Source organism: Miscanthus floridulus, chromosome 1 (genome assembly GCF_019320115.1).
Source record: "Miscanthus floridulus cultivar M001 chromosome 1, ASM1932011v1, whole genome shotgun sequence".
In the NCBI taxonomy this organism is placed as follows: domain Eukaryota; kingdom Viridiplantae; phylum Streptophyta; class Magnoliopsida; order Poales; family Poaceae; genus Miscanthus; species Miscanthus floridulus.
In genome coordinates, this window is record NC_089580.1 from 23580374 (window position 1) to 23594397 (window position 14024).

At 51.0% G+C, this 14024-nt stretch overlaps 3 protein-coding genes and 1 pseudogene across 3 annotated transcripts; 3 read left to right on the forward strand and 1 right to left on the reverse strand.

The window, feature by feature from the left end:
• Positions 1-202: 202 nt before the first annotated feature.
• On the forward strand, positions 203-2244 carry LOC136476226 (uncharacterized). Its single transcript, XM_066473990.1, has one exon. It carries the CDS (start codon positions 273-275, stop codon positions 2100-2102), a length of 1830 nt encoding a protein of 609 aa, XP_066330087.1. The 5' UTR covers positions 203-272; the 3' UTR covers positions 2103-2244.
• A 616-nt stretch (positions 2245-2860) lies between these two features.
• On the forward strand, positions 2861-4411 carry LOC136453299 (G-type lectin S-receptor-like serine/threonine-protein kinase At2g19130; annotated as a pseudogene).
• Positions 4412-6081: 1670 nt separating this feature from the next.
• LOC136453307 (putative 3,4-dihydroxy-2-butanone kinase) lies at positions 6082-10528 on the forward strand. The gene is made up of 9 exons (XM_066453884.1): positions 6082-6219; positions 6319-6392; positions 6496-6559; positions 6744-6856; positions 6938-6985; positions 7170-7241; positions 7342-7431; positions 10060-10083; positions 10466-10528. The coding sequence occupies exons 1-9, from the start codon at positions 6180-6182 to the stop codon at positions 10526-10528; spliced, it is 588 nt and encodes a 195-aa protein (XP_066309981.1). The 5' UTR covers positions 6082-6179.
• A 2140-nt stretch (positions 10529-12668) lies between these two features.
• On the reverse strand, positions 12669-13151 carry LOC136453319 (uncharacterized). Its single transcript, XM_066453891.1, has one exon. The coding sequence runs from the start codon at positions 13149-13151 to the stop codon at positions 12669-12671; it is 483 nt and encodes a 160-aa protein (XP_066309988.1).
• Between the last annotated feature and the right edge of the window lie 873 nt (positions 13152-14024).

Here is a 14024-nt window from a genome sequence, read left to right on the forward strand (position 1 = left end):
GTAGGCGCAGTTTAGTCGGTGGGGTAGCGTGCATCGTGACCGTTGATTGAACCGACGTAACCAGCAGAGGGTTCAGATTCATTACCTGGCGGCACACGCCAGCAAGCGATTAGGAAACCGCCACCCCCTTCCCAGGCCGGCCTCCAGGCTCTCCCCGATAAAATCTTCGTCGCCGTCCCAGCAAAATCCGCGCACGCACCAATCTCGTCTCATCTCCTCTTCAATTCATCTCACGTACCCAAAACACCTCTAGCGCCGCCTCCGCCTCCGCCATGGCCCCGCCCACCTCCGCAGCGCTCCTCGGCCCTCCCGTGGCCGCCCTCAACACCAACATCGCTGCTGCTGCACATTCCCGGGACTCCGATTACTCATCCGTGGCGCCGTACGGCGGCGTGGCCAAGGAGGCGTCGCGGTCTGGTCGGGCGCTGGCCTACACCTCGTCCGGCGACCCGTGCGTCGACTTCTTCTTCCAGATCGTCCCTGGCGCCACCTCGGCCGCTGACGTGGCGGCACTCCTCGACGTCGCCTGGTCCCGGGACGCGCGCACCGCGCTCAGGCTCGTCTGCCACCTCCGCGGCGTGCGCGGCCTGGGCAAGGGCGACAGGGAGGGCTTCTACGCCGCCGCGCTCTGGATGCACGCGCGCCATCCCAAGACGCTCGCCGGGAACCTGGCCATCTTCGCCAGGTTCGGCTGCCTCAAGGACCTGCCCGAGATCCTCTACCGCGTACTCCACGGCGACCGCAAGGGCGAAGACGGCGACCGTCGCAAGCAGCAGGACGTACACCGCCACGGCATGAAGCGCCGGCGCAGCGACCGCGAGTTTCAGGCTGCCAAGGAGACGAAGCGCCAGGAGGAGGCGCAGCTCGCGCGGTCGGCGCTCTCGCGCTACGAGTCCGACGAGGCTTTCCGCTTCCTCTACGATGGCGTGGCTGAGATGTTCGCCGAGATGCTGAAGTCCGACGTCGAGCACCTGCGCGTGGGCGACACCACCAAGATCGGGCTCGCGGCCAAGTGGTGCCCGTCGCTCCGCTCGTCCTACGACCGTGCGACCCTGCTCTGCGAGGCCATAGCCCGCCGCATATTCCCGCGCGAGTCCAGCCAGGAGTACCTCAACATCTCGGACAAGCACTATGCCTACCGCGTCCGTGACCGGCTCCGCCGCGAGGTGCTGGTGCCGCTGCGCAAGGCCCTGGAGCTCCCGGAGGTGTACATGTGCGCGTGCAAGTTTGAAGAGCTGCCGTACGCGCGGGTGGCGTCCTTGGCGATGAACAAGTACAAGGGGGTGTTCCAGAAGCACGACAAGCACCGCGTGGCCGGCTTCTTCGACGAGGTGCGCACCGGTCGCGCCAGGATGCCGGCGGACGCGGTGCTGCCACACGAGTTGATCGCCGCAGCGCTTAAGGGGGAGCACGACGAGGCTGCCGAGCTCCAGTGGCGTCGCATGGCGGCCTCTCTAGCCGCTGAGGGGCGCCTGGCCAACTGCATCGCGGTGTGCGGGCTCTCCGGCGCCACCTTGGCCGCCACGGACACAGCGGCCTCTGCAGCCATCGCACTGGGGCTCCTGATCTCTGAGCTGAGCCAGGAGCCGTGGAAGGGGCGCGTGATCACCTTCAACGAGACGCACCAGCTGCACAAGGTGCTCGGCACGAGCCTCAAGGAGAAGCTGCGGCCACTGGTGGAGTCCATGGGGAAGCATAAGAAGGGTGCGAATTTGCAGGGCGTGTTTAGCAAGATCCTGCAGCTGGCGGTGGCCGGCGGGCTGTGCAGGGACATGATGGTGAAGAGGGTGTTTGTGCTGAGCGACATGGACTTCGACGGGTGGACGGGCACCGCGTCCCTGTGGAAGACAGAGTACCAGGGCATCTGCGACAAGTTCGCAGCCGAGGGGTTCACGGCGCCGCAGGTGGCGTTCTGGAACGTGGGGACCTCCAAGGCCTCCACGCCGGTGGTGGCAGCGCAAGAGGGCACGGCCCTGGTGAGCGGCTACTCCAAGAACCTGGTGAGACTCTTCCTGGAGGCGGATGGTGAGCTAACGCCGGCCGCCGTCGTGGCAGATGCCATCTCTGGCCCGGAGTATGAGGCGTTAGAGGTGTTCGACTAAGGTTCTTTTTCGTGCGCATGTGTTCCTGATCGATTGCTGTTGGCGACATAGTGAAGAACTCTCAAAGAAAAGCTTAGGGTCTTCTGGTAGAACCACGTACTCGTAGTCCCAGCATATGGTATTTCGATATGGCATAATTTGAATCGTGGAAACGATGCTTGAATAAAGTTTTATCATCTTCGATTTGCTCTATAAAGTTGTTTAGTTTGCAATCACTGAAACTAATTTGTGTTTTGTACAGTACTAGGGCATTGCTGTTCTGTGCAATGCATGGTACTGAATGCTGGTTTTGTTGAATCTAGTAATTATTAGAATAATATACATGTTGGTTAATAGGTTGAGTGAGGTAGACTGCAACACTAGTATCTTCACAGATATAAAACAAAAAAATGTGGATTCATCAGCTCTCGATTGCGTTTGGTTGTTGGGTGTGGTGTGGGATTCAGACTTATGCCAATAATGCGTTGTTAGGAGAACTATGTAGAAAAGAGATCTTTAAAACTTGTTTGACTAGGATACATTTGTCTCTGGCTTCGACACTGTAGTGATATAATAAAGAGTGAAATACACTGGCGGCCCTTTAACTTATTGGCCTGTGTCAATCTGGTCCACGAACTTGCAAACACGGAAAATAGGCCCCTGAACTTGCCAATTTGTTCACCGTAGGTCCATTTTCCATCCGGCGCGGCCTCTAGGCGACGTGGCAGTGCCAGCGTGGCGGACAAAGCACGTGAGCCGCACGTTTCAATGGGCCTGCCATGCTCGCCTGCCGGCACCGCGTGCGCTCAGCCGCGGCACCGCGCTCGCCCGCTGGCTCCGTGTGCTCGCTGCCGCATGCGCTTGCCGGAGCCGCTGCGCCGCCCGCCGGTGCTGCCACGCTCGCCCACCGGCACCGTGTGCGCTCCTCCGCGGCATGGCGCTCGCGTGCTTGCTGCCGCGTGCGCTTGCCGGAGCCGCCACGCTCGCCCGCAGGTGCCGCCACGCTCACCCGTGCGCTCGCCCGCAGGTGCCGCCACGCTCGCCCGCCGGCACACGTGCGGGGCATCGACACGGTGGTCTCGGCGCAGGGCAAGTTCGAGCTCGGCCTCTTCAGCCCCGGCGGCTCCGGCCGGTTCTACCTCGGCATCTGGTACAAGAACGTGCCCGTGTATACCGTCATCTGGGTCGGCAATCGTGTCAATCCCCTGTCCGGTTCCGGTGTTGCCTCCACCGAGCTCCGGGTGTCCTCCTTCGACGGGAACCTCGAGCTCGTCGGGCTCAGCCCATCCTCTGCCACGCCAGGCGTCCTGTGGTCGTCGAACCTGTCGTCGTCTTCGTCGGTGTCGTCCTCGCCGGGGTCGAACGTTGCGGTGATGCGTGACAACGGCAACCTGGTCCTCCTCGACGGCGGCAACTCCTCCAACGTGCTATGGCAGAGCTTCGACCACCCGACGGACACGCTGGTGCCCGAGGCGTGGCTCGGTGAGGACAAGCTCACCGGCGAGTACTAGACGCTGACGTCGTGGCACAACGCCGAGGACCCCGCACCGGTGGACCGCAATGGCAGCAGCGAGTTCTTCTACCTCTGGAACGGCTCCCGCGCCTACTGGCGCAGCGGCGTCTGGACGGGGCGCGTGTTCGCCAACCTGCCGGAGGCCGTCAACAACGTGCTCTTCAACCAGACGTACGTCGAGACGCCGGCGTACCGGCGCGTCAGCAGCGTGCTCTACGACAACGCGACCGTCACGCGCATGGTGCTGGACCTCACCGGCCAGACGAAGCAGTTCATCTGGGTCCCCGGTAGCCAGAGCTGGCAGTTCTTCTGGGCTGCGCCCACCGTCCAGTGCGACGTCTACGCGCTCTGCGTCGCCTTCGGCGTCTGCAACCAGAGGAGCCAGCCGCCGTGCCAATGCCCGCCCGGGTTCGCTCCGGCGGCGGACCGGGACTGGGGCCTCAGCGACTGGAGCGCCAGGTGCCACCGGAGCCTGTCGCTGCAGTGCGGGGGCAACGGGTCAACGGACGCCTTCCTGGAGCTGCCGGGCATGAAGCTCCCTGACGATTCGCTCTCCGTGGCGGGCGCCCAGAGCAAAGCATGCGAGTTGGCTTGTCTAAACAACTGCTCCTGCCAGGCCTACACGTTCTCTCGCGGTGGCTGCACCGTCTGGCACGACGGATTCCGCAACCTTCAGCAACTGTTTCCAGATGCCGGGGGCGAGCGCGCGGAGCCAGCGCCCGGGCGAGCGCCGTGCCGCGGAGGAGCGCACACGGTGCCGGCTGACACTGCCACATCGCCTGAAGGCCACGCCGGATGGAAAATGGATCTACGGTGAACAAATTGACAAGTTCAGGGGTTTATTTTTCGTGTTTGCAAGTTCATGGACCGGACTAGCATAGACCGACAAGTTAAAGGGCCGCCAGTGTATTTCACTCTATAATAAATTCATGATTTATTAGATTTGTTAGGACAATGATTTTTTGAAAAACTTGTTTTATCGATAAACAATTTTTAAATTTGTGCATATAACAAATAAATATTGTGAGCTGTGTGGCGATGAAACCTAATTCAATGGTGCATAAGCTATCTAATAATGATCCTAAATTTTAACTTAAGAGTTAAGATTAAGAAGTGGTTTCTTCACGGCACATTTACTTTTTTCTCCGTATATCACCAAAAATCTTACACAACGCCACATGAGACGATCATTTTAGCAATGTACCTACCCGGAATGGTTGGCTTTCTTTGTTACCGTGGTCCGGACTCCGGTGGTCCGGTTCTCTCGTGGCAGCTCAAGTGCAGGCTTGACAACGGTACGGCCAACGCAGACATTCTCAAAATTCTGTTGCCCAACTGGAACGTGAAAGAGGAAAGAGTCAAAGAAAACAGGGCTGGGCGGGCAGGCAGCGTGCAGATTTCACCAGCCGTTATTTACCGAAAGAAAGACCTTTTTTTTTTTGTCGAAGAAGATTTCGTTGACTAGAGATGGCAATGGGGATCCGATCCCCGATTCTCCGCAGGGAATTCCTCTATTAAGGGACGGGGATGAAAGCGATTAAATCCCCATGGGAATCAAAACAGGAAAAAAATTAGTCCTCATCGGGTTTGCGGGGATGAGCCGTCCCCGTTCCCCGCATACCCGCCCCGAGAACTCATTCTTACTCTAAATTAGCCGCTTGATACGTTAAAATTCTATAAAAACCTCAATGCATAGCCTAATATAAATAGCAGATTGAACCCTAAAGTAGATGTATCTTGTAATATAAAATCTTGCTTGTTCAACTACATTGATTTGACACCATAAATTTACTTTCACTTTTCGAATTTTGTATTTTTTTCATGGGGATAGATTTCGCGCAGAGATGAAGATAGGAGAAAAAGCCCCCTACAACCATTTACGTGTATGGGGACGGAGAATTTTTCTCCCCGCGGGGACAGGATGGGGAGCTATTCCCCAACGGGAATTCCCCGCTAACATCCCTATCGTCAACACATCCCCGCGCAAACGAAGGATTCAAGGACAAGGTCCCATGGCCGCATACTCCACGATCGGCGGCGTTCAACTTCGATATAGTTCACGCCGGGGACATGTCACGTGCACGCGACGGGGGTTTGCCTGATCATTTGGAAACTGCAGACAACTTTCATTCACAGGGCGAGACACCGAGGCTATTTGGTCTTGGCATATGTATAGCTCCTCTTTTTTCACCTTCTCCACTCGTGCTACTCAACCAGCATGTTTTAGAGGCTTCGTCGCCTCTACTGCAAGCGAACAGTGAACCATAGTAGATGAACAGCTGCAGAGCCGAATCCGTACAAAATTAAATTAGGGAGCCCTCGGACTCAGACGGACGTGTACTATTATTTTTGCGTTTCTTTTGATCACCACACAAACAACATATTTATACTGTGGTACTAGTACACTGTACACAGTGCACGCAGATTTTCGGGTGCAACGCAACGCCGGCCGGCGTTGAACTTGAGATTAGACGATCTGATTCCCCCCTCCGGGGAGCACCTAAAAAGCATCTGCAGGGCGCCCGCGTCTTTGATTCCTGTGACGTCCCCGGCAACCGGCAACGCGCCTGAGCTCCCGGGCACCCATGGCGGCCTGGGGTAAGAAGCTCATCAACTATCCCAAAGGTACGATGTTACAGCTTTCCTCTCGTACGCTTGGAATTCTCGGGCTGTTTCGACGGCCCCCGCGATATTCTGGGGAGCCTGAGGGGTTTTAGGGCGCAGATGTGGTCACGCAATTCATCGAGGGCTTGGTGGAGACGTACCCTGGACTGCAGTACCTGGATGGGTTCCCTGAGGTGAGGCGACTCGATTTTGAATTCTAAAACGCCGGCCGCTGCTTGCGCCCCAAAAGTTTTCCGTTTGTGCGATTAATTTTGCACTCGTGTGTGCCCTGTGCAGGTCAAGGTGGTCCTCCGCTCCGATGTCGAGTTCGGGACCTATGATAAGGTTGCAGTCATATGCGGTAATTATGCTCCCTGGCAATTTTTATGGGCTTTAATTTCATTTGGGACCCTTGTAATTTCAGTTTTTGAGTAAAATCTAAAATGTCGAAAAAGTTTAATGGCAACACTTCAGTTATCTGCGAGCTAAACATGATTAACTAATATGGGATCGTTTAACAACTTTAACTTGTCTTTAGTACACAGGAGGTGGAAGTGGTCACGAACCAGCTCATGGTGGGTTTGTGGGTCAAGGAATGCTGACTGCTGCTGTTTCTGGAGATGTTTTCACTTCTCCTCCTGTTAAATCTATTTTGGCTGTATGCTCCTTCACAAAATACTTATGAAGAACTTATGTTGCATGGGTTTCAAAGCGTTCATGCTGTGTTCTACTGCTGCAGGCTATTCGAGCCGTAACAGGTCCTAAGGGTTGTCTTCTAGTACTAATGGTACTTGCCTTTACAACCCTTTCAAGTTTTACAAATTTATGTTAAATGATGATGGGGGACTTTAGTAGGAACACCCACAGGACAATGTTCAGTTAAGACACCTGGGAATCTTTTGCTGGTGGAATGCTGCAGCTCTTACTTAGTGCATTAAAACTAAGCATGGAAACACCCTTCTTAAATACAGAATTACACAGGCGACCGGCTTAATTTTGGCCTAGCAGCTGAGGAAGCAAAATCTGAAGGCAACAAAGTGGAGGTTGCACATGTTCTATGCCTTGTAAATATTGATTTGTATAAAACTGGTTTTTAGATAAACCTGGTGAATGCATTTTCATATGTATCTCCAACAACATCAGATGGTTATCGTTGGAGATGATTGTGCTCTGTCACCAACTCGAGGCATAGCTGGCAGGAGAGGCCTTGAAGGGACAATTCTTGTGAATAAGGTAATTCATTAATTCACTTTCCTATTTTAGTTATATGGCATTTTCTCATTGCTGAACATTTAAATAGTGGGTCCATTATTTTCATTTCTTCTCTTCTTTGATTTCTATCTAGCCTTCTCTGATTTACCTGTAAATAATCGACATGAAGGTTGTCTCTGATGTGTGTGTGTTATACAAACATTCAAGTAGAGGCATTTGTTGTTGATGAGCGATTTGTCTATTAATTTTCTTAGTGCAGAATATAGTGGCACTCCCTGCTTACTTTTGCATGTAGATCATTGCATTGAGATAGCTATCTTGTCTGCTTGCTGCATATTCTGTCATTTGGATGCTTGGCCTTCACTCATCAGTCATCACTTTGGTCTAGATCCAGTGAGCGACAAGTGCTCGTCGTGGCTGTTTGTATTTTTCTTGTGGCATGTATGTAAGTATTTTTAGGTGCGGGTGTGTGACTTTGGTCTAGATCCAGTGAGCGACAAGTGCTCGTCGTGGCTGTTTGTATTTTTCTTGTGGCATGTATGCAAGTATTTTTAGGTGCGGGTGTGTGAAAGCTCTAGTTCGATTTTGGTTAATTGATGAAACCCTAAGTGCTAACCTAGTTTATCAAAGTGATTATGAGATATGTAGCACTACTCCAAGTGGTGAAGCAATGGTGAAGATCATAACGATGGTGATGGAATGGTAATGATCAAATGCTTGAACTTAGAAAAGAAGAAAGAGAAAAACAAAATGTTCAAGGCAAAGGTATAAATAGTAGGAGCCATTTTGTTTCGGTGATCAAGACACTTAGCGAGTGTGATCACATTTATGTTAGATAGCCGTACTATTAAGAGGGAGTGAAACTCGTATTGAAATATGGTTATCAAAGTGTCACTAGATGCTCTAACTCATTGCATATGCATTTAGGATCTAATGGAGTGCTAACACCCTTAAAAGTATTTGTGAAAATATGCTAACACATGTGCACAAGGTGATACACTTGGTGGTTGGCACATTTGAGCAAGGGTTAGAAACTTCACCAGCGGAGTGTCCGCCCGTAGAGTGTGGACAGTCCGATGGTGCCACCGGCGCCCTATACAGAAAAGACAGGGGTTCACAGAGTGACCGGACGCTGGGTTCAGAGTCCGGTCAGTGACAGCAGTAAGCACACGGTCTCCGTCTTGTGACCGGACGCTGGTGTGTAAACTGACCGGACGCTCATGGTCTGAGTCCGGTCAGTGCTGACGTACGCTGACGTGAGGCGCATAAAGGAAACGTTGAGTGACCGGACGCCGGGTGAGTCCGGTAGAGCATGACCGGACGCGTCTGGTCGTGAAATTTCACGTTTAGAACCTTACTGGAAACGACCGGACGCTGGAGTCCTGCGTCCGGTCACTTTCTAACTTACGCGTCCGGTCATCACTTGACCCTTAAGATCGGCGATCGATGTTTGAAGCCGATGACACGAGGCAAGCATTGGACGACCGGACGCTGGGGTCCTGCGTCCGGTCGAACTGACCGGAGCGTCCGGTCACCCCGTGTTGTGTCCAGTGAAGGGGTACAACGGCTCTATTTCGTGAGGGCTTCTATTTAAGTCCCATGGCCGGCTCAAGCTCACATTCTTAGCCATTTGCATTGACATAGCAACCTTGTGAGCTTAGCCAAAGCCCTCCAACTCATCTCCATCATTGTTTCATTATCATTGTGAGATTGGGAGAGAATCCAAGTGCATTGCTTGAGTGATTGCATCTAGAGGCACTTGGTGTTCGTGTTTTGCTGCGGAATTCACTTGTTGCTCTTGGTGGTTGCCAGCACCTAGACGGCTTGGTGCAGCAGAGGAGGATTGGCACGAGTCGATGATTGTTCGTGGCCATCTCCGGTGATTGTGAGGAGATTTGTACATTCCCTGGTGGAGCGCCGAAAAGTAACTTTAGTGGATTGCTCGTGTCATTGAGTTACCTCACTTGTGGGCAGGTTCTTGCGGTGTCCTAATTGTGTGGACGAGGTTTGTGCAACACCTCTTAGCTGCCGAACCACCAAGTGTTGATCGACACAACGAGAACGTAGCGTGTTGGCAAGCACGTGAACCTCGGGAGAAAATTGATTGTCTCTTGCCATTTAGTATTCTCTCAGTGATTGATTTAATATTCACCTTGTGATTGGTTTACTCCTCTACTCGGCGGTATAATCATCCTACTCACTCATTTATATTCTTGTAAACTAGTTGTGGCAAACTCTTTAGTGTAATTAGAATTGAGAGCTTCCTTTGTTATTTTAAGTTCATCTAGTGGAGCTCTTTAGAGTAGTAAGATTGAGAGCTTTTAGTGAATAGTATCATTGCAAGTTGTGCGCCTAGTAATCATTGCAACTAGAATTGTTGGATAGGTGGCTTGTAACCCTTTAGAGCTAGAGCAAGTTTGCATTTCGCTATTTGTCATACTAATCAAATTGCTCTAGTTGATTTGTAAATTTTTTTAAATAGGCTATTCAACCCCCTCTAGCCATATTATGATCTTTCAGTGTGTGAGTTGGGTGTATCGGAACAGGTCTTATGCCCTCTCCCTTGTATTTTCTCGTCATTCGAGAGAAAAAATTCTCACAAGTTTTCCTTGATTCATTAAGGGTAATATTGGCCTATCTGGTTCACAGGTAGCGGAGCTGCTGCTGATGCTGGTTTGCCCCTTGAAGAGGTAGTTGAACAAGCAAGGCATGCATCTAAGTTGGTTGGTACAATGGGAGTTGCTCTGTCAGGGTGTACACTGCCTGGTCAGGGGACCTCAGATAGTTTAGGTCCACATCAAATGGAGCTTGGCCTTGAAATTGTAAGTTTACTTCAACGTATTTTTCTGTAAGGTCACAAATAAGTTGAAGGATTCAGGCTTTAGAGTTGTACTTAATTATTTATATACTTGGAGATTATGTACTGTCATAATATTTTCCATTTATTCAAATTTCTAAGTAAACAGAACTACAGAAGGCTTATTATTGTCCTACAGTTTAAAGCATTTGCATGTAAATTTGACTTTCTAATTCTATAGTACTTTTGTGTTTCTAGCATGGAGAGCCTGGTGCTGCTGTCATTGTCTCATTGAACTTCAGCCTGTTGATGCAGTGGTGACTCGTGTTCTTAAGCAGATCTTGTCACCGGTATACTAGCTCTTTTGCCACTTGTCTTCCTGATTCTGCTAACCTTGCAGTTTCTTTCATCATGTAAATTTTGAAGAAACCATATATGGAACACCAGTTTTAGTTTAATATAATTAGTGCTTCAAATCAAGTGATTTGTATATGGTTCATTCATTGACTTACTGATGCATGTATATATCACAGACTGTATTCTTGATCGAAATGCGTTAAAAAAGTGCTTCAATGGAATTGCACTGACAGTTGATAACTGCTCCAGTGAATTCCCGAGCCAGATCTTGAGAAGGAACTTGTCGTATTTTTGTGCTATTATCCATCTCATATTACGTTAGTGATTTAGTCAAGAAAAAATATTTCTCTTCCAGTCTAGTCCAGCCTTCTGCGATCATTCAATTCTTCGTGTCACCTAATCTCATTCGCTGCACCTAGTTACAGAGTACAGACATTGTTTTACTAGTCCTAGTTACAGGAATTTGACTTGCTGACCTAAACTGATGAGTGATGACTTCACACTTAAAAGGCAATGGTAGATATTTCATGTTATTAGTTAATTTATATTTTAAAATTTTAGTTCAACTGGCTGTTAGAACTACTTAATGCGTTGTTAAAATGTACTTCTGCCCACTCTGACAGGAAACTCAGTATGTTCCTATTACAAGAGGCGACAGGGTCATTCTCCTTACTAATGGGTATATCACTATTAAATGTTGTTTTGTTGCATCTCCTTAGTAAAATTGTCAACTTAGTATATAGGATTAGTAAATACTTTACTTTCTTCAGTCTGGAAGCAATAATTGTTGAGTACTATGCAAATCATAGAATATGATTAAATCATTCAGCTAAAACATTCTTCTGGAAGAACATCATGTTTGACTAGATCGGCACTGTGTCTTGAGCAATAGGGCACAACTTGGTCTTTGGCCCATCTATTCTAGGGCTGGACCTTGATGCCCTTGACTTTCTTATAGTAGTAGCATTGGCATAAGATGTGACTAGATCGACACTGTGTCTTGAGTAATAGGGCACAACTTGGTCTTTGGCCCATCTATTCTGGGGTTGGACCTTGATGCCCTTGACTTTCTTATATTAGCATTGGCATAAGATGTGCAGATAAAGATACACTTATGCTTCTTTAGCAAACTTTTTTTTGGAGATGAAGATCGATAACCGGCTGTAGAAATGTCATGAAGAAAATTTAAGATCTTCTAAATAGCCTAATATAAATAGCAGATTGAACCCTAAAGTAGATGTATCTTGTAATATAAAATCTTGCTTGTTCAACTACATTGATTTGACACCATAAATTTACTTTCACTTTTCGAATGTTGCATTTTTTCACGGGGACGGATTCCGCGCGGAGATGAAGATAGGAGAAAAAGTCCCATGCGACCGTTTACGTGTATGGGGACGGGGATTTTTTCTCCCCACGGGGACAGGATGGGGAGCTATTCCCCAACGGGAATTCCCCACTAACATTCCTATCGTCAACACATCCCGGCGCAAACGAAGGATTCAAGGACAAGGTCCCATGGCCGCATACTCCACGATCGGCGGCGTTCAACTTCGATATAGTTCACGCCGGGGACATGTCACGTGCACGCGACGGGGGTTTGCCTGATCATTTGGAAACTGCAGACAACTTTCATTCACAGGGCGAGACACCGAGGCTATTTGGTCTTGGCACATGTATAGCTCTTCTTCTTTTTTTTCAGCTTCTCCACTCGTGCTACTCAACCAGCATGTTTTAGAGGCTTCGTCGCCTCTGCTGCGAGCGAACAGTGAACGGGAGGCCGTATCCTATCGTGGATTATTGTATTCTATCGTGGATTATTTACTGCTGGCTGGTTTGGTGTAAGAGAAAAATACTGTTCCTGACTGGAAATTTACGATCGTTTACGAGCAAGCGAACAGGCTGTAGATGAACAGCTGCAGAGCCGAATCCGTACAAAATTAAATTAAGGAGCCCTCAGACTCAGACGGACGTGTACTAATATTTTTGCGTTTCTTTTAATCACCACACAAACAACATATTTATACTGTGGTACTAGTACACTGTACACAGTGCACGCAAATTTTCGGGTGCAACGCTATGCCGGCCGGCGTTGAACTTGAGATTAAGCCGCCGCGACGCCAGCAGCCCTGCGACTGCGAGCCGCGGTCCTGGCCGACGTCGCCACGGCGCAGCTCTTGCTCCGGGGCCCCATGAGCGCCTGCGCCCTCTCCTCGTGGTCCAGCCCGAACTCACACGGGCTGTCCTCGTCGATCCGGCCGATGGCCACGCTCTGGCTCCGCGGCCCGACCCTGGGCGGGCCGGCGCGGGTGGCCGCCCTGATGAGCTCCCGCACGTCTTCGTCGGTGCCGCCGCTCGCCGCCGAGCGGTAGAACCCGTGGCTCTGGCACCGCGGCATCGCCACCAGCCCCACGGGGCCCAGGCCTCCCCGCCCCCCGCCCCCCGCGCACGCCGCCAGCCGGCTCACGTACAGGTCCCGCGCGCGGACCAGGACGCGGAACGGCGCGCGCACGCACCGCCCTAGGATGGCCAACGCGCGCGTCGGCGCCCTGCTCGCCGTCGGCGTCGCCGCCGCCGGCGCCGCCATGGTACGGTCTGCTGGCCTCGCTCGAGGGATCAAACGTACGTACGGGTTGTTGCTTCTTGCTGTCTTGCACGTCGTACGTAGCTGTGCTCTTGGGAGCGATCGAGGTGGCGGCAGGCACTTGGAAGTGGTGCACACGGTGACACGGTACACGAGTGTCCAGTTACCGGGGGCTTTGATGAATTATATAGGTGAAGAACATGCGACTCGTTCTACGGGGAGTGGCTTGTCTCTGGAGGGCTACGGACTCGCTAGGGAGTACGTGAGTTCTGACCGGATGCCCCCGTTGGTTGCGCGTGACTGAACTCACGCCATGTTGTTTGTCTGGGGGTCTTGGTTTGGCCATTGGCCTGTTCAAGTCAGACGGGCGGGAGGCCCTGCTTGTGTGGACTCTTGAAGTCGCACAGATCGACGGGCGGACGGGGTCGGTTACTCACTACTCAGTCGGTGGCCCTGACCCTGAGGAGAGAATAATCAAGCTATATTATATAAATATAAACGGGATTTGTTTACGCTAGCATGAGTTGAGGTCAACGGACACGGGTTTGATGATTTTCTCCGGCCAGTTCGTTACTAGCAATGCAAGAAACATCTTGTGTACGGTGCAAATTTACTGTGCCGTGTGCAGATACAAGATAAAATTGCGGCCATGTGGATGTACAGAGTGCCAAGTTGCTACCGCTTCCTGGAGAACGTAGCAGTCACGTCAAGCATTTCAGCAAGCAAAATACCGTGCAAGCTGGATATTTAAAGCCACATTTAATCAAGATTTATAACAAAAATAGGAGTTGTACGTGCATACCTAAAGTTGCAACTAACACGAGTACGGTATAATTAAACAAACAAATAAATGCTTGAGCGCATGGCTCAAATACA

What these genes read in the sequence shown, in the direction of transcription:
- LOC136453307 (XM_066453884.1), top strand. Translation starts at nt 6,180, where the DNA reads ATGGCGGCCTGGGGTAAGAAGCTCATCAACTATCCCAAAG. An exon ending in ACCTGGATGGGTTCCCTGAG is followed by an intron (nt 6,393 to 6,495) that starts GTGAGGCGACTC and finishes TGCCCTGTGCAG; the next exon opens with GTCAAGGTGGTCCTCCGCTC. An exon ending in TAAGGTTGCAGTCATATGCG is followed by an intron (nt 6,560 to 6,743) that starts GTAATTATGCTC and finishes TTTAGTACACAG; the next exon opens with GAGGTGGAAGTGGTCACGAA.
- LOC136476226 (XM_066473990.1), top strand. Translation starts at nt 273, where the DNA reads ATGGCCCCGCCCACCTCCGCAGCGCTCCTCGGCCCTCCCGTGGCCGCC.
- LOC136453319 (XM_066453891.1), bottom strand. Translation starts at nt 13,151, where the DNA reads ATGGCGGCGCCGGCGGCGGCGACGCCGACGGCGAGCAGGGCGCCGACG.